This window comes from Rhamphochromis longiceps, linkage group LG3, assembly GCF_057381845.1.
Source record: "Rhamphochromis longiceps isolate RC_006_pf linkage group LG3, R_longiceps_female_GT1.1, whole genome shotgun sequence".
Lineage (NCBI taxonomy): Eukaryota > Metazoa > Chordata > Actinopteri > Cichliformes > Cichlidae > Rhamphochromis > Rhamphochromis longiceps.
In genome coordinates, this window is record NC_140559.1 from 41018626 (window position 1) to 41038137 (window position 19512).

Below are 19512 nucleotides of genomic sequence, written 5' to 3' on the forward strand. Positions count from 1 at the left end.
CACGAAGCACTGCCAGTACAGTGAAAGCACACCTGGATAGAAAAACACACAATGAAGCACTATCAGTCATGGATTGGGCTCCCCAGAGCAGTGTGGGATCATCTTGACAGAGAACAGAACAAAAGGCAGAAACATCCAAAGAAGCTTTGAATGTCCTTCAATAAACCTGGAGAACTATTCCTGAAGTCTACTTAAAGAAATGGGAAGAAAGCTTCCTCAGAGAGTTCAGGCTGTGATGAAGAGTAAAGGTGGTCGTACCAAATATTGACTTTCAAGCTCATCAGAATTGTGCAAACTCAGTTTTTGCCTTATATACTCCATTATGTATGTTTTTACACGCCTCAGTAAACTGTTGCACCTATTTCCAATTTTATTAGCAAAACATAAAGAAATGTGGAGTGGCTTAAGACTTTTGCACAGTACTGTATCTTTACAAACCTGGAAAACTTTGGCGTTGCTAGATGAGGGAAGATCAGGGAAGCGGATCCTTTAGCTCTGACGCGTTTGCACCTGTGATATTAAAACAGTTTGGGATAGTTTGGAAAAGTCTACACAAAGCTGCAGAAGTGTCGCCTGCAACTCTCCATACAGCAACAATACGGAGTGCATTAAGGCAGAGCGTGGTTAATGTAGTTCCCAGCGAGGTTTTCTTGTGCTCTAAATCATGCTTTCCGATTTCCATGACTCTAAAACGCTGCTAAAAGGTCAGGGAGTTTCTCTCTCTGGAGCTTGCCGAGTGCACCGAGCCAGGCATTATACATTATACATTAAACTTCCTACAGCAGCAGCGCTGCGGAGAGGAAGCTTATTAAAATCGAGCCACCGGAGTCGTTTCACGGCTTTAAACATTGTTACAGGAGCGAGTTTGGTTCCATTTATAGTGCAGCTGCTGAGATCGTTAATGATGGGTTATGTCATAGTTGGGCTCAGACTAAGTAGTTTGACACCTGGGGATGCTGAGCGAGGTCAGTGTGTGTGAGGGGACTTATACAAGAAGCTTGGATCAGTCTAATTATCAAGTCCTGAGAAATAAACATTATTTATTGAAACATCTGAATTCATTCAGGAAATTTGTGTTGTGTGTGTGTGTGTTTGTTTCTACCTGCAGTATCCACATTTCTTAAAGAGAGATGCCAACAAGCTTCAGATCATGCTGCAGAGGCGCAAGCGATACAAGAACAGGACCATCCTGGGCTACAAGACCCTGGCTTTGGGTCTAATCAACATGGCCGAGGTAACGTAAACCTGCAGAGGTGATTTATTCTGTTTTTCTTAACCTTTAAATCTGATCACTTTCCTCTTCAGCTTCTTCCTCCTTGATTATTCCTGACGTTTCCTCAAATGCCTTAAATGTGCTGCATTTATTGCATGTAGAATAAACCTGTGAAAATGGGACATTTGAGCTACATTCAATACGTCTCCCGTTGGCCTTTTTTTTTATCTTTCTAAATGTGTTTTTCTAAATTAGGTTTAGCTTCTTTGAATAGCAATGTGCATTTATTTAAACCCATAAATAAACCCTCAGCGTTTCTTTACTGGAAGCAGTGCTGCAGCTTTTTGTTGAAACATTTATAGATGATTCATCGGCGAGTGATGGAAAATAAAGTTTAGCCCGAAGCTCTTATAGGAGACATCTGTGCCAGCTGACCTTGTTCGCGGCACTTTTGCACAGTTGTAGTGCTCTCCAAACAAAAGACTGTGACGAGTCAAAACTAGAGCGAACAATTTCTGGAGAAAAGGCAGCAGGATCGTTTCTATTGTCAGAGTTTGACTGCTGCTAGCTGCTTGCAAACAATTGGAGGTAAATAAGAGGACAAAGGGAGCTGAATGGAGACAGATAATTTAAGATGTGGAAGGAGGGAGAGTCTTAATGATTGTTCGGACGTTTGTGTGAGAGAGAAAGAGGCAGAGAAAAGCAGCGTTTGTGTTGTGTTTTTGTCCACAAAAGCTCTATTTTACGCAGAGTGTTATGATTACAGGAGAGCGAGAAAATGTATCTTAAGTATCCAACACGTAGGGAAGGGGGCAATTAAATCCACCAATCAGTGATCATTTGAAATCACTTCTTACCAGCTTCCAAACATGTCGGTTAAACATCCATACATCTGTTTTCTTCCATTTATCTAATTCAGGGATGTACCACCATACTACCGCTGCCAAAGGGTAAGAGGCGGGGTACAACCTGGGCAGGTCGCCAGTCTGTCGCAGACCATTCACACTTACATTCACACCTACAGGCAATTTAGAGTCACCAATTAAGCTAACCCCACTAACGGTGCTAACCACTGCACCACCGTGCTGCCACATATCGTGATATCATTAAATTCTATCATTCTTGATTTATGGCCAAATTTCCAATTGTCTTTAAGTCCAGCTGAAAAACAGACGAAATCCTCTGACAGTGTTCAAGATTGAGCTCGTTCCCAAAAATGTAGAAAATTCAAAGTGAAACGCCGACTGTGAGACGGCCGCGCGTCCTCTCAGCAGCAGTTACATTTCTCTGCGGTCTTCAAAGAGGTGAAGCGCAGAGTTGCGACTTTGCAGAATCTCGTGTTTGTGTCAGCATTGCAGGGAAATGAGTATCAGGCAGGTGAGCGATTGCACTTTGCTTTAACAGACGTGTGGCTATAGTATTATTATTTATTCTTACATTTCCAGCACTGGGCGCCTCTGAGGCAGCAGATGGAGGTTAAGCTGCATGTTTGAGGGTGCGTCAGCTGCGAGCTGTTGAGTCAGTGGAGTCTCATCCTTTGCAGCCAGACAAAAGTCCCAGCTGATCTGAGCTGTTGACCCAACAAGCCACCGGTCACGGTCTCATCTCTCTAAACATGCAGCTTCTGCCCTCTGCTTAAATCCGATCTTCATTTCTCAGCCGGTCTTCGCAGAACGTTTTCTAAAGCTAATATCCAGCACGATAATCCGCGATGCTCCTCTCTTGTGGCAGCTCCCTTCATACACATCATTCCTCTCCTCCTTTGTCATTCAGGAAATTTTCATTCACAGCGGCGGCTCGCAAAACGTATTTATTGCCAACCTTCATTTAACCTTCACGTAAACTCAATTCGCCGAGTGCGCTTTCAAATCAGACGCTGGATTTTGATCTCTGGCCCGGCGTCCTCTTCTCGGCCGACATAAATGTCGCCACAAATCAAACGTACAATTAAATTTCAGCCTCTTCTGCCAAAAGCTCCTCACATTCCCTGCTTCCTCCGATATGAAACTGCTTTAAAAGGCTGGTGATTTATGCCGTCTGTACTTGTGTGCGCACGTGTGGACGGTCTTTGTCCTTTAGGAACGCCTGTTAGCTTTCACCAGCTGTGTGTGTGTGTAAGTCAGGATTATTAAATGTGTAAAACACCTTCAACTCTCTGGCTTCACATAAAATGTTTTATGGAGAGAAAAGAACATAAATCCACAGTCACTCAACAAACGGGTCTGATCTCATGTTTACAGGAGTGTCTTTGTAGATGGAACTGAACCAAATACGGTAGAGTGAGCTGTTATAATACATCCAACCCTAAGTCAGACTTCCAGTCCTGATTAAACTATGTTTTTGGTGCCTGCTGGCTGTCCATGGCCGTCCCTGCATATATAATAAAGTCACATTTTATTCCAGAGCCAGTCTCAACAGACAATTTGTCTGTTGAGTGCTTTATAAAGGACAGAGGCCATAAATTCAGACTCGTACGTACGGCAGGTTCAAACTCATTCCCTCTGAGCCACAGCAGAAGTTACTCTGCTGCCATATTCTGCCTAAAGCTCTGTGTGTGTGTCAGGAAAATAATACGCTACAGGGGACACACGTGGGCTTTCAGAGTCACAGAGAAATGTCATGTTTATGGCACTGTGCTGCCTTAATATGACAGGTAGTTTCCACTGACCCTGCAAGCAGCAGGAGGAGAATGAACTGCTGAACCTGTTCATGATTTCAGAAACATTTTGCTTCTGAATCTGAAATCTTACAAATTCAGTTTTATTTATACGTTACATTGTAAGGCTATAACAATACAGAGAAACCCCAACAATCAGATGAGCCCCTATGAGCGAGCACTTTGATGACAGTGGGAAGGAAGAACTCCCTTTTGACAGGAAGAAACTTCCAGAACCAGGTTCAAGAAGCCGTGACTGGTTGGGAAGCAAATGAAGGATAACTCAGAAGAAGTTCAGGACGGCGCAAAAGTCTTGAGCCACTCCCCATTTCTTTATATTTTGCTTCTGAATAGCCTTTCATGTGGTACGGAGCAAAAGTTCTCCAGGATTTCTGAAGGTCTTTAAAAGCTTTTGTTTGGCTGCTTTTTCCACATATTTTCAGTCCAGTCTCTCTGGACTAACCAGTGTTGTGTTTACACAGTACAGATAACAATTGTATCTTTAGGCACTTTGTTACTATCAGCATGTTGCAAGAACACATCATTTGTTTCCTTTTCTTTAGATAAATCGTCGAAAAATACCAAGGATATCACAGTTTAACTGCTACAAAGTAGTATTTTTGTACCCACAAGGTACGGTGAGAGTCGAGGACCAGATTAACGGGTTAGTCGATTTCTGAGTGGAGTGATGGACTCACTGCAGTCGTAGTTATGCGCTACGTCTCGTTTGAGCGGGCTCTGAACCTTTAATTTCTCGAGTGTTACTAAACATTGTTCAACAGTGGCTGCGTGTTTTTGCATATTTAGAATTCTTCATTTGTTTTCATTTTGCTTTTATTTTGAAGTTTTCTTCACACTTCAGTTTCCTTTCATTTAGTTGCCATAGTAGATTTGTAGATTTGCGCATCTCGGTTTTATTTTGACTGTTAGTGCTGAAAATGTCTAATTTCAGTTACGTTTTTTTGTTTTTAACTATTCTATACACTCATGGTGTCTCAACAGACATGTGCGCCAAAGCCCCCCGATGCCTCGTGGGATGGCAAATTTAATCCACAGAAAAAATGCACAAAGTTCATTTTGCAGAGATTTTCAGAAGCTGCCATGTATTTCGGAGACTGAGTATAGCTATCTTTAACCGTCACACTGCACAGTATGTGTTCACTGCAATCAGTGCTTTGTTTGAATAAATGAACACAAGCTCAGCAGCTGCCTTCAGTTATGGGCCATAATAAAATACTTACATAAGTTACGTCTAAGTGAAAGTGTGTCGACAAAGTTACTGTTGAGAGCAAGTGTGACACGGCCATGAATGTTATACAGAGGCAGAGTAGGCAGTGTGATGTGAAGCACTGTTCTGCAGCTTTGAGTTTTCTATTGAAGTCGTAGCAAGCTTAGTTGGTAAAGAGCGCCAATAAGCTGTGTTATATGTTTACATTACAGAGAAGGATGGCCGCTAATTAGTGCACAATAACAGACTAATGAGACACTCACAGAAACACAGCACAGACCTCTCTGACAAGCTCTTATTGTCTCGGACCACACAGGAAGCTGTTTTATTTGTCTGCATACAAAATGCTACAAGAGCCACCAACACCACAGATACGGCCTTGAAGTCGAGATTAGCAACTCAAAGCGGCCGAGGTGAAGTTAGCAGTCAGCCTGCGCTCCTCTCACCTGTCAATCAAGCAGCCGTGATCCTGAGCCCTAATAAAAGCTTAAGCTGGTGAGGTGGTTAAAGATCGATGGCTGCACAGGAGCAGGTTAGCAGTAGACCACCCACACATTTTAGGGGTTTTTTTTTTTGGTGTCAAGCTGCTTTTTTAATGTTTTGAAGTTGGACTTTTCTTTGGGGACTGAAACTACGTCCACTCTGGAAGTGATTCACAGCCATCAGAGACGATAGAAAGTGAAGCAACTATGTTCAAAAATGTGGTAAAAATATGGGCAAACTAGCAACTAGTGGGCAGGACTCAAGATAAACTTTCTCAACTTCAAGGCGAACGATCAAAGCGACTAATAATGAGAGTAACGAATGGCTTTGATTTACCTGGTAGTAAACACTTTAGAGGCAATTGGTGTGAAAGGCTTCCAGTCTGAATCTAAAAGTGAAGCTGATTCACACACAGCTCAAAACTCATTCATTCAGAGAGCTGTTAGCTTGTGATTTACTGTTAAATCCTGCACAGTAGGAATCGACTCCTTATTACCTTTGTTACAAACTATCTCCAGACTATTTGGACATCTACCAAAATTTGTTCGTACATGAACGATGCTCACAGGGGGTTTATTGTGTGAGTTGTGATTTTTTTTATTTGTACGAGACTTTAAAGCTTTAAATTACTGTTAATTTTTTTTTTATTTTTTTTTTTTTTTGTAGAGCGTGCAAACCACACAGGCTCACTTTCAGTTGGAGGTTTTATGTGATGTCATTGGTGGAGGGAGGTTATTCAAAGATCTAGCGGTGTAAAATTACTGGTTGTCACTTTTTAAGCACCATGAAATCCTCCATAAAATGCACAATTTTGTAAGAAGTGGAAGTGTGAGAGCGAGATGACATAACAATTCCTTTAAAATCATCTTGTCATTTATTGCCCGTGTGCTTTCACGATACTGAGAAATAAAACATTGGTTTCATTACTTTTTCTTAATTTAATCAATATCTATAAATGTTTCTGACTTTTAGGCTTTGAAGATATATTAAAATCATGTTAAAGTCATCATTACTGCTATTTAATTTTTTACTACGTGAAGAAAATAAAGCATCATGAGCTCAGGTGGCATTTAACTACTTTAATTTTTAAAACTGCGTAAAGATTCAGAAGATGCGCCTGCACTGAATCCTTGTGTGGGTTTTACTGTCTTCATGAGGGGAAAAGCAGTCGAATTACGTCTGTGTTCCTCTCAGACACGCATGTTCATCTTCATGCTGTTTGATAGATTTGCATAATTGTCTTTCTTTGAGAAAATGGTTAAAATTAGCAGCTGCAGGAAGCTTCGGGAGCCTATCGGCAGCATGTGCGCCAGTGTAGGTGAATGGATGCACGGCAACAACGTCTCTCTCCTTGAATGTTTGGCTAAGGCTGGCTCCATAATAAGCTGCTCAGACTTCATTAAATGTGCGAGTGTGACCAGATTCCTGAGAGAGGCTGGGTGTCACTCGGTTAGACGCACAAACACACACAGACACACACAGCAGACGTGGCGCTGCTCTTTGCTGCAGCCGCACAGAGAATTGATTGCCTCTGCCTCGCCTGTGCGTGCTTTCTCTGTCGGCGTCTGGTTTTGTTCATTTTCCTCAGCCTTGTTTTGTCTCCCGGTTTCTTTATTGTTCTCTCCATCTGCAGAGCTTTCATGCCAGTCTCTATTGCTTCACTGCTGTTTCCCCTCCTCGTCTAATGCTGTTTAAATGATGTATAGTCCAGTGTATCCCTACTTTGTCTGTACAGGAAGACCAAGAATGGAAATAAGTAGATTTTATCCTCAATAATTCAGTTAAAAAGATTATCTGACTTCTTTGTTTTTTCAGTCTCCTTCTTTCTGTTTGCATGCTGCTATTTGACTATTCAGACGCTCATTTGGGAAGAGTTTCTTTTAAAGAGAACGTCGAGATTCTATTCAAATCTCATACAGGCTAGCACACACTAAGTTGTGGATACTTGTGGATAAAAACGTAGCTAGAATGTGGATACATTTACATTTAATCCAGCTGACTCTGATCTCGTTTAAACGCTGCTGCTTTTTTCCTTCCTCAAGGTGATGCAGCACCCCAGCGAGGGTGCCCAGATCCTGGGGCTGCACAGCCAGGTGAAGGATGCCTCAGTGCCCGTGGCTGAGATCAGAGTCTACTCCCTGTCGAGTCAGCCCATCGATCACGAGGGACCTAAAGCAAAGATGTCTGGTGCGCACATCATCTCACCGAATCTATCTTTCTCTCTAATAGTCTGTGTCTGCCCTCCTCCTGTCAGTTTGCTCCCATTCCTCAGTGGCGTCTCTTTTTCTGCGTCTCCCTAGATCGTTCTCCAGACATCGACAACTACTCTGAAGAAGAGGAGGAGAGCTACTCGTCAGAGCAGGAAGGCAGCGATGACCCCATTCACGGGCAGGTGTGTTGAGATGAGGACAACAATCACTTCATGGTTAATCTTGCAGTCACTCTGCTTGCTTTGGAAAGCATTTAATGCCATCACATTTGAGCTAATATGGTTTCTACACTTTTCAACACGAGCTTGTTGTTGTTGTTTTAATTAAATATTAATGCCTCGCCCTCCATTTTCAAGTTGTTTTACATCATGGAAGCGGCTGCTGAAAGTATGTGAGCAGCACAGATCATAAATAATTTATATTTACAGCTTTACAAAGAATGAAAACATCTAAAAATCAAAAACCCAGCTCTCACATTTGAACCAATACCATAATTCCCACTGATTTCCACGTCTACAAATAAATATTTTTGTATAAGCAGACACAGGAACGACAGAAAAAGCGAGTCGTCCAGATTTGGTCGAACCGACGGGGTTATTGGGTTTTCTCCAGGAGCATCAGTTCACAGTGACACTGGTGTGATGATCAGCGGAGCACTGGTGCTTTCTTTATTATGTTACCTTCTTTCTGAGATTACGAGAGAGAAGACGGTGGGTCTCAGGGGGACGTAAGGGGAATTGGCGCCCATCGGTGCGAGAGATTGAAAGGAGCAAAAAGACAGCATGGAGAGATAAGAAGAGAGCAATGAGGCTTTTGGGGGCCAGATTGAAAAGGCAGAAGGGAGAGACGGAGGGAATCCGAGCGCCAAGAGGGAGGATAAACGGAGCGCAGGGCGTTACGGTAGAGAGGTGAAGAATTAACTTCAATACTGAAGCAGGAATCGGGTCAGAGCTGGGGTTCAGTTTCTTGTTTTCATGGTTTTTGTGTGTTTTGATGATAATATAACCAAGGGCAAGTTAAGCTGAGTTTTGAGGGACATTTCAACACTGCTAAATGAGAGACAGATGGGGGGGATAAACACAAGCTGTTGTTTTAATTGATTTTAATTGAACGTCAGGGTCGGCCAAGTTAGCCACATCTATTCTGCTCTACTTGTCACCTGGCAACATGGCGAGCCAGTGTTGCCAGATTTCCAGATTTGCGCACTGACTTTGGTTAGTGCATTAATGACATTAAAGGATTGTGATATTATATCATGAAAAATTCTCCTGAAGAAACTACATTTCAGATAAATACTGACCATGCATGAATATAGCGCCCGATTATCTGTATTGGCTAATGTCAGCCTTGTTTACTGATATCAGTCTATTGAAAAATAAGAATACATTTAGTGACCTACTGATTAAGCTATTAGAGCTGCACCTAAGGTTTAAGTCACAGTATTAGTAATTACAGAAACCTAAAAACTGATTTCTTTGTTTCGCTGGCACAAAAGGAGGAACGACAACCAAAAAACACAAAATAAAGAGAAATAGTGGTTTTTGGCTTCATGTTGGCAGCCAGCAGCTGAATGAAAAAACAATGTATCCATGTTACCAGGAGCAACAGTGTAACCACGCAGACAAATTGTGTCGCTAAGACTCATTAGTTTTTTTTCTTATAGCTGGAGTTGGCGACCTTGAACTAACCTTTAAAACACCACTTGCTCTCCTCGTCTTCCTCTCATTCGTGTTTCTCTCACTTTTTCCTTCTCAGTATCTGTTTGATGAAGACGAGGAGGTGAGGAAGAAGAAGCCGAGGCATAAGCTGCCTTCCAACGCTGGTATCACCAGGGTAAGGAGAAGAAAAGCCCCCTCCCTGATCTCCCCCTTCATCCTCCCTCTCTTTTATACTCGTTTTTCTGCCTACCTGCTTGTTTTGTGCGTGAAGCACTTTTGCAGCAAACCCGCTTCGTGCGACGGCCGTTTCAGATAAATTTGATTTGACTGGACTCAACAACCCTCCCTCCTCCTGCGCAGCCTCTCGCCTCACCTCATTCAACCTCTCCTCCTTATCTGCTCGCCCCAACCTCCCCTCCCGCTCCTGTCTCTCTCTCTCGGCCTGGCTCGCTCCCGTGTTGGTTTATCTGCAAATCCATTTTCTGCCGCTCATTCACTCTACGTGTAATCAGGGCGATTTTAACCTGAGGCTGCACGGACACACACGCGCACACATAAACTGTACATAAAGGCTCAGCAGGAGGCACAGATTACAACACAATTTAAATTTTTTTAAATCACCCTGGAAAAAATGAAGGTAGAGCTGCAGCTTAGCAGAAGAAAGGCAGCATTTGGTATGTGCGTGCTTGTGTTTGTCTAAGGAGGCTGTTATTGCGGCACCTTTGTAGATTCTATAGAACACACACACACGTGCGCGCACACATGCACACACTAACCACCTGCACTGCTACACACACATTAAATATGTACTCGCTCTTAAAAGCCCCTACAGCAGACCCTGCACCCTGTGCGTCCCCAGGAGGTCCGACATGAAGCCGACCCTCTCCACTGCGTAGCAGCAAATTGCGACAAATCCTCCAAAACACTCTCACTCTCCACAGCCACTCAGACACCCACTTGTTTTGCAGATGAAAGCTTTGCTTTGTACTTTTTTTTCCTTCATTTTTTACATCCAAACTGAGTTTTTCATCCTTTCTTTTTTTGTTTTGTTTCTGGGTTGTTGTTTTTTTTAAAACCCAAAACGACGCTGAGAATTTTATTTTAACGTTTGGCCTGAAGTAGATTTACACACATGCGAAGATTGTTGGGTTTCCACTAATTTTAAAAAAGAAAAACATGCCGTGTCCCAAAGATGGCTTCAGGTAGAATAATCTTCATATTTAAACAGTGAACTGCAGTGTTTGCAAGGACAGTTGTGTGTTTATGAGTCGGCTGTATTTGCTGCTTGACTTTGTGCATTTAAATTAATGTCACAGAATAAGAGGATGATGCCAAGCGTTTGAAACTATGCCTTTTGTTCATTATCTGTATTTTTCATGTCCAATCAGGACATCGAAGTCATGAGTTATAAAACACAGCGGACAATAATAGAGGTCCTGCCTTTGTAAACTCAGTTGGGAAATAATCACATTGACTAATATAAATTTCGATCACGATCATAGGATCAAAGAAATTTTTTTGGAAAGTACATTTAGTAAATTGCTTTCTAGATTAAATATTCATGCAGAATAATCTGTTTTTGACTGATCCAGGTAATTACATACCCGAAAAATCATAGTGTTTATTAGATTTATGCAGAATTATGTAAGAATCCAGTAAAGCCACAAATCACTGATGCACATTAACAAATAGATGAACACAGAGATACCGAAAGGACAAACGTTAGTCACAGGGAGCTGCAGCTACGCCTCTGTTGGCATCCACCTGTCTGACAAACAGCTAAGACTTGTTGCTGCTTAATATTTCAGTGGGTGAGTCATACAACTGTGAACATCGATGTTAGGGGGAAAAAATGTGCTGCTGAAATCAAAACAGGTTTTGGACTGGGCTGTAAGCACGTTCTGCAGTGATGTTGATCATTTGGATATGAAAGTCTGTGTGCTTTGCTTCTAGAAGCATCCTCGAGTGGTGATTGGAGGAACTGCAGAAGCTGCTATGGTGGTTGCTGCTCGCTACCTTATAAACTACCTCTATTACTGCTACAGTGTGCTACTATTACAGCTTAGAGGTGAATGGGCAGTTTGTAGGGCCACACAGTGAATGTTGTTAGTGACATTTGGCAAAATAACTGACAGCTAACAGGTGGGTGGGTACGTCCAGAGTTAAGGGGTATTCACACAGTGACTGGCGGCACCATGGCAACCAGTCCCCATAGAAATCCATGACTTCAAATAACCATGGGGGAAATGATCGCCGGCAATACATAGTGGGCGGGTCTTGAGTTTAACTTTTCTGACGGTTGAAGTGAGCAATTAAAGTGACTACCAATGAGAACGCAGGATACCATTGATTGACATGTGACAGTAAATACATTCGAGCACTGGTGTCAAACCTCCCGCATGGCCATTCATACTAGACCATGTGATTTATTCCTTCTTTGTTTCTGATTTTTGTTTAGCTGAACCTTTTGTATACTCTTATACATTTATGTCTGAAATGAATGTGTTATTTGTGAATACATTGTATTTAGTTGCTTTAGCTTTACTGCAACATTGAAAAAAAAAACCCTATTCTAAACATATTGCAGTTATTTTGTGTCAACAGAGCAAGTGCAACAATGTCACCAGCTGCTTGGAGCTTACTACATTATCATTTAAAGCAACGGTGGCGTTATGTGATGTGTTTGTAGAGTATGAGCCAGAGGCTAATACAAGAGACCAGGTGGCTCAATAAATTATAACATTTCTCTGCAACTGCTGCGTGTGCAAATTAGTTAGTAAGCATATCAACTCACCTATGAGGCCGTCAAATGGTTATTACAGGTTATAAAAAGTGTAGTGTTTTAGAAATAGTCTTGGATTTAGTTTTTGAGGTAAAAATAACTTGTGCATTTGAAGATCCGCTTCCTTTTTGCAGGATAATCTCGTCTGGCTCACAAATGTCACGCACGCAAAAATGTAATTGAATTTTGAACTGCCGAGTCGGACAGATGTCGCACGTTTCAAGAAAAACTCCAGACTCGCGTTCAGTAAATGTTACGTCTTCCTTTTTCAGATCACTTTTTGAATAAGATAATCAGTCCTTTGCGATTATTCAGGAAACGCATCTCGTGTTGGGAAGCGTCGACTTGGATAACCTCGGTAACGGGCCCGCTCTCACATATTCCAGTGTAATAACACGAGGCACATTTTTCCTTTGCAGAAGTGATGCTGCATCCATTAACTGCTGCTGTTTTGACTCATCAGGCGTGAAAAGTGCGTGGAGATTGCCTCCTGTCGGTTTTCCCTAGGCTGTCGTGTTCTCCCCCCACACACACGCACACACACTGATATGAACATCTATCTCCGAATTTCACGTTGTGCCTTTTTTTCCATTTTCTCTCTCACAGCAACCCAACATCAAACAGAAGTTTGTCGCCTTGCTGAAAAGGTTTAAAGTCACAGATGAGGTGGGTGCTCATTTCTCCGTTGTTTTTCTCTCTTCTATTCCCCTCCCCTCTCCGTGGCTCTTCTTCCTTCCTGATCACTTATATCACACGTCCACACTTCGGCTTTATGTGCGAGGTTCAGAGTGTGCGTTTGCCAGGTTGTTGGGAGTCGACGTGTATTTCAGTTGAGCTTTGAAGACACACGGAGATGTGTGGGAGAGATGTGGCAGAACAACTGAGATTCAGCTGGCAGCTCACAATGACATTGTAATTTAAAATAGAACAAAGATGTTTGTGTGTGTGTGTTTGTGTGCTTCTGTCAAGCAAAATATGTGTGTGCTGTCTCAAAGTGGGTGCGTATGTGTTACAATCTATTAAAATTTCATTACCTTCCCTCTGTGTCTTTACAAATCGAATTTTGTTCGTCTGTGCTTGCATCCTGTGCTTGCTCGTGTCGCTTTTCAAAATTGCAAATTGGAATATTGCTATTTTATTTGTATAAGCGTGTACGACATATTGATTTTGTTTGATTTCATACAGTTGGATTGTTTGTGTAGTTTTGTGTCTGCACACCACCACAGAGGAGTTTCAGATTTGGTATTAACGTGCAGATTTTCAGCTTTAAGTCGAGGTTTTTTTTTTAATTAATTGGATAACTCGCTGCACAGCAGCCAGATGATGCCCATCCATTCATTATTCAATGACAAATTAAGAGGATAAAAGATCTGGAGTTAATTAAACTTGTATTTGGTAGCTTTTCACTGGGATTTTAAATATGAGGCCCAAGAGATGTCGGTGCAAGTGAAGTATGCCGTCATTAAGCCTGCAAATCTCGGGAAACCTGTCACAGAAAGAGCAAAAACTTCAGTAGCGAAAAGAATCTACAGTCTGGTGCATTGTTAGAAAGAATGGATGCACTCAGCAGCTCAGCTACACTAAAAAGCCTAAAAGAGCACAGAAGACGGCCAAGGTGCACGAAAACCATCAGCGGTTTCACTTAAGTCACATCAGACTTGGACTGAAAACATGTATAAGAGCACGCACAGTTCTGGAGAGTTTTTTGTGGACGGATCAAACTAAGATGAAAAAGTAGCAGAATGATGGGAAGAGAAGCATAGTGGCAGCAGTGTTAGGGCGAGGGCATGTATGGCTGCCAGTGGAACTGGGTCAGTAGTGTTTGTTAATGATGTGACTGCAGATGCAAGCAGCAGGATGAACTGTGAAGTGCACAGGGCTGTACGTTCTGCTCAGATTCAGTCATATGCTGCAGAACTGGTCACACAGTGCTTCATAGTGCAAATAATGACCCAAAGCAAACTGCAAAAGCAACTCAAGAGATTCTTGAAGCAAATAAATGTGATTTTCTTCAAGTCAGTCACCTAATCTCAACTCAGCGGAGCAGAATTTTGGCTACTGAAGGCAGAGACCCACAAAAAAGTAGCGGCTGCATTAAAGGTCTAACAAAGCATCCCAAGTGAGGAAACGGCATTTTCTGACGTCCATAAGCTCTACACTTCAGCCTTCTAGACTTGTGTTCGGTTAATTTGGAGCATCTGAAAACAGGAGACTGGTTATAAAAATGTCTGTAATTCCTGAACATTGAATGCAACACTTTCTTTAATTAAAGCTGTTTTAAGATCTGCTGTAATGGTGTGCAGAGGCAAAGCCTGAACATGTGACTTCTTTTATTTTAATTACTCAGATCACTGTTATTGTAAAATGTTCCATGTGTATTGCTGTGACCAGTGTTGCAGAAAATCTACTTCTGCTTTATTCATGTGATTACAAACATTGCTGATCCTAGCAAAACTCTTTCTGCTACTTTTTAAGTACCACGAAGGCGGTTTGATATTTGTTGTTTATGTCTGTTTGTGTACAGATTTTGTCACTGGGAAAACATCACAAGACAGAGTTATAAAATTTTTAGGTGTTTAGTTGAGATTGAAACAAAAGTGGAGTTCAGAGGTGGGTCTTGTTCAGTCTGTGTGATCTAATCTGACGAGGGCCTCTGGTCAAATCTGACCTGATTATTTAATGATGGTTTGGTAGAAGTGACGCTCCATGTACTGCAAACTGGTTATGGAAGCTGAGGATTGGATTGCCCTCCACACTGATCACCGCTCAATCCAATAAGCAGCAAACCCCTGTGGACCAATGTAGCCTTATCAGGTCAAGGCCCCGTGGGCTAAAGGAGTCAGTTTAGGTGGTCCTGATTAGGATACTTCCTGGACGTCACCTAAAAGAGGTGTTTCAACCATGTCCTACCGAGAGAAGGCTGCCAGGAGACTAGCTGGAGAGATTATACCTCTGGGCTCTCTTGAGAAACACTCAGTCCCCCACCGCCCCAGAGTCCCTGTGACCCAAACTCAGATAAGGAGCAGAGGATAGTTGGATTCTTATAGATTCAGCCATAAGTTTAATTATTAACTATCTGGAAACTCATCGCTGCAATAGAAACCCAATTTTACCCCAGCTTATCCTTGTTGAACAACAAACTAGATGATTTTTACAATAAAATCACATCTGACTCGATAGTAAAGAATTCTCAGACCAAGGCCGTCTCACGGTTATTCCTCTGATGCACCATCAGTCCACGTGTACTAAAGGCAGTAAGACTTTGACCTTATTTGACCAACTGCCTAATAACTAAATCAATCCCCTCGACAAACAATAACACTACAAAGGGCCTGACACCTCACCTGTCATTTGATGCATAAAAAGACCATAAACTTGTTGAAAAGCGTCACCATAGCAGCAGCGGGGACAGCTTCACATCATGCACTAAACACACTTTCCGTGAGAATGCACATCAATCTGAAACACTCAGGACCTCCTGCAGGTTAAAACACAATGTATTTCAACAAATATTACAAAAGTGCAGCTTGTGATTGAACTGATGGATCAGTAGTGCTTTACACAAATTCCCAGTACCAGCGACTGAAATGATATTGTTTACAGCGCTGGTGTTTTTCCTTAAGGAAATATCCTGCCGTCCAAGTCTGCTTTCATTGAGATGCCAGCCACGCGTGTGCCTATGACACAATCACAATGAAAAGTCTGTCCACAGACATATAAACACCCGTCGGAGTACTTTGAGGTGGTTGCTTCTAATGAATGCGTCTCCACCTTGTTTTTCCCCCTCAGTGATCTCACACACATGCACGCACACACACAGGCGGATAGTGTTACATTATGAAAGCAGAACCAGCTATGCTATCACATCAGATAACAATACAAATGATTATCCATTGTGTGTGGTTTACTGGCTGGCTCCTGAGTGCGCTTTAAATCGTAAAGACGTGATGTCTCTGTTCCCACGCTGAATGAACATTTTTGGAGTGGAGTGCTGGTCCAAACACAAACTCGTGTTATTTCTGTTTATCCCTGCTTGTATTGCTTATGATTACATGCATGAATACTTACCCTTTAAGTCCAAATCACTGCTATAACTGGGCTCCCTGTTTAGGAGTTAGGCTGAGCTGCCTGACTCGCTCTGATGTTAGCCAGGTCACTGTGACATGTAAGCATCTCGCTTCTTTCACTTTTGATATTCAGCTTCTGTGAAATTGCGGGCTTGCAAAGCCCCGTGGTGTCAACAGAGAAACAGGCAGTGATCCGTGTCTGGTTTCACAGCTGGTATCAACATGTCTGTCCCCTGTACGCACAGAGATTAGTGCTCATTTAAAGGAAGGGAGGCTGCCGTCGATGTGCTTTTTGTGTGAAGAGAAGTGACAGATTCAGGTGATAAACAGAAACTCTAGGTGTCAAAGCTGCACAGCGACCGTGTGTGTTGGTCACCCGCTCCTCCGTGCGTCTCTCCCAGGTTGGTTTTGGCCTGGAGCACGTGTCCAGGGAGCAGATCCAGGAGGTGGAGGAGGACCTGGACGAGCTGTACGACAGCCTGGAGATGTACAACCCGAGCGACAGCGGGCCGGAGCTGGACGAGACCGACAGCATCCTGAGCACGCCCAAACCTAAGCTGAGGTACGAGCACTGGCACAGACGCGACATTAATATTCATCCCCACACTCCCGCTTCACCCGCACAGACACTGACGAGCACACAGAGAGGACTTTCATTAACAATTCAGAGCCCCCTCTGTTGGGCGAAGCTGCTCATTACAGCCACAGATTAAAAGCTTGGCATGAGCCAAAACTGGGTCAGTTTTAACTTTGATCAGAACTTTTGAATAATAATTATTTTGCTCAAAAATTCTTCTTTGCATACTTAAACGACACAGAATCGCTGCCCAGTCTGAGTCATTATTTTCAATAACATCAGAAAGCCTCAGAGTGACCCAGAACCCAGAAGTCTTACCGCTGTTACTTGACTTTCTTCTGTTCTGCTCTTTCTTTCTGTCTATCATTAAAAAATAAATGTGTGTTATGTAAGTATCTGAATAAAAAGTTAACGTGTGTGTGTGTGTGTGTGTGTGTTTGCTTGCTCAGGCCGTTCTTTGAGGGAATGTCTCAGTCGAGCTCTCAGACGGAGATCGGCAGCCTGAACAGCAAAGGCAGTTTGGGCAGAGACACGTTCAGCCCGGTGAGTAACTCACTGAAACGCCTCACCTGTTAGAGCGCAGTGAACTCTTCACGAAGGATATCTGACTTTACAACCGGAACGCTTTCAAACCTGTGTCCAAATGCAGCGCTCGCCTCGTTGGTGTAAAGTGAGACCTGTGTCCGTCTCAGCAAAAACTCAAGAGTATTTGTATTTTCTCTACATTGACGTTACCTTGTGGGAAAAAAACTTGATACACAATTTAATTTAGTAGTGTTGGATATACGGTACTGTGCACAAGTCTTGAGCCATCCCTTTGTAGGCTCTACTACTATTGTTACAACTAAAACACGTAATTTGCTGAAAACTTGGCATATCTCAGCACGCTGTGCAGTCTGTCCTTAAATATGCTTCATTCATATTTCAATAAATTGCTGCACATTCCTCATTTTATTAGCCAAACATAAAGAACGTAGGGTTGGCTCAAGATTTCTTGTGAATACTATAACTTCTTCTATTTCTTGGGCCCTTAAGAAGTCATAGTAAAAGTACACGAGAAGCTGAGCGATACGGCATTAACCTAAGATTGCAAAGTGCTTCTAGTGGCAGGATAGCAAAACAATAAAGCTGTAGTAAAACAGTGTGACTAAGTAGCACATAGTACCATAAAGTACGTGAAGAATGCAGCATGAAATGAAGCAAGTAGCATGAAAAACAGCATGCGACTCTGCATTGATGTGCTAAATATCCAGAATCTAAAGCCGGTGACAGTCAGCACGGCGGGGAGCGCAGTGGAAATGTGAAATTTGAAAAATGTTTCACGCTAGCATTTCCTTAATGGAGCAGAAATTCAATAAGTCTTTGACGGTGACCATCTGCTGAATAAAAAGTGTTTAGTCTCTCAGTTTGAATGGATGGCACTGGATGTGCTTCAGGCAGCTCCAGTTCCTCCCTTCATAATGAAATAAGCTTTTAGGTTCTGACTGCTGTTGGGACACTTTCTCAAATATGTGTTTGGAAGATGAAGGAGCTGCTTTCACTTCAGTAAGTAGGTCCTATCTAATTATTTGTGTAGAATGCTTCGTCTGGCCTAAAACGGCAGACAAAAACCAACATCTTCTGGGCGTAACTGCTGTTGAGTTTTCTCCCTGAAGCCGAGAGCCGAGAGCTCTGCTCCTTCTTGTTTACCAAATCTCGAGGCTCATTAAGCCCGTAGACTGACTGCCTCTCCCTTCTGTTCCCAGCAGGGGGAGCAGCCTCTTCTGGAGAAGATGAAACCTTCCCGAAGCCGCAACCTGGATGAGATCCCGTCTGAGACCGACACGCTGGTACGACTTTCCTCGTGTGTTTTTAAATGAGTGTCAGTGTGTCAAAGAGGGAGAGTTAATGTTGTGCTGGGATCTTTGTCGGTATCACTCTGAGGCGGATTCGCCGCCATCTGTGCTGCAAGCGAGACAGATTGAGAGAGCAGAAGAAACACAAAAAAGTGGGTGCCAGTATCTCCTTTCTTTGACACTGACAGCCTGTCTGTGGACTGTGTGTGTCTGTTTGTGTGTAGGAGCTAACAGACCAGGAGCTGTTCGCTGAAGTCGGCCCGTGCATCATGGTGTCCGTGGCAGAAAAACCCCGTACACCCATTAAGAGCAGCAAAGGTGAAGCACAGCCGATGGCATCGCCGAGGTAAGTCACCCAAGGCTTAGTCCCAGATACATTTGTTTAGCTGTTTTAATCTGTGCGTTGGCCTCTTTACTAATCAGCTCAGTTTTAGCTTGAGTAATGACCCCTGCCATCTTGTTTTTTAGAGCCAGAATAAATATATGTTTGGACAGAAAGGTGAAAGGTTAAGTGATCAGCAGAGTTAGTGCCAGATTGGATCCCCCAAGTCTGCCAGGAGGGCATTTAGTTTACAAAAAATGTAATGTACGCTAAAGACAATCCTATATCATTATAACTGTACACTGGATCTGCTACAAATTCAGGCATTAACCCCTTCTTTTAATGAACATGCTTACAAACCCTGTGGTTGGTAAATTCTGAGGGCAACTCAGGATCTCTAAGTAAAGCTTATAAAATGAAAGGAAAAATGAGGCCTCAGAGGCGACTATGCTGAAAAATCCTGAACTTCTTATTTCTTGAG

The 19512-nt window shown here is 42.7% G+C and overlaps 1 protein-coding gene across 2 annotated transcripts in view; it reads left to right on the plus strand.

Moving 5' to 3' along the window:
• The window catches only part of pacs1b (phosphofurin acidic cluster sorting protein 1b), a 70035-nt gene that overhangs the window by 43074 nt on the left and 7449 nt on the right, over positions 1-19512 (plus strand). The window contains exons 4-12 of one of the 2 annotated variants that reach the window (XM_085397697.1): positions 1109-1234; positions 7623-7767; positions 7881-7972; positions 9546-9623; positions 12837-12896; positions 16699-16859; positions 17324-17417; positions 18620-18703; positions 18934-19055. In XM_085397697.1, the coding sequence (XP_085253823.1) occupies positions 1109-1234; positions 7623-7767; positions 7881-7972; positions 9546-9623; positions 12837-12896; positions 16699-16859; positions 17324-17417; positions 18620-18703; positions 18934-19055 (962 nt within the window). The remainder of the gene's footprint in view (positions 1-1108; positions 1235-7622; positions 7768-7880; positions 7973-9545; positions 9624-12836; positions 12897-16698; positions 16860-17323; positions 17418-18619; positions 18704-18933; positions 19056-19512) is intronic. The other variant, XM_085397707.1, reaches the window with a different exon arrangement.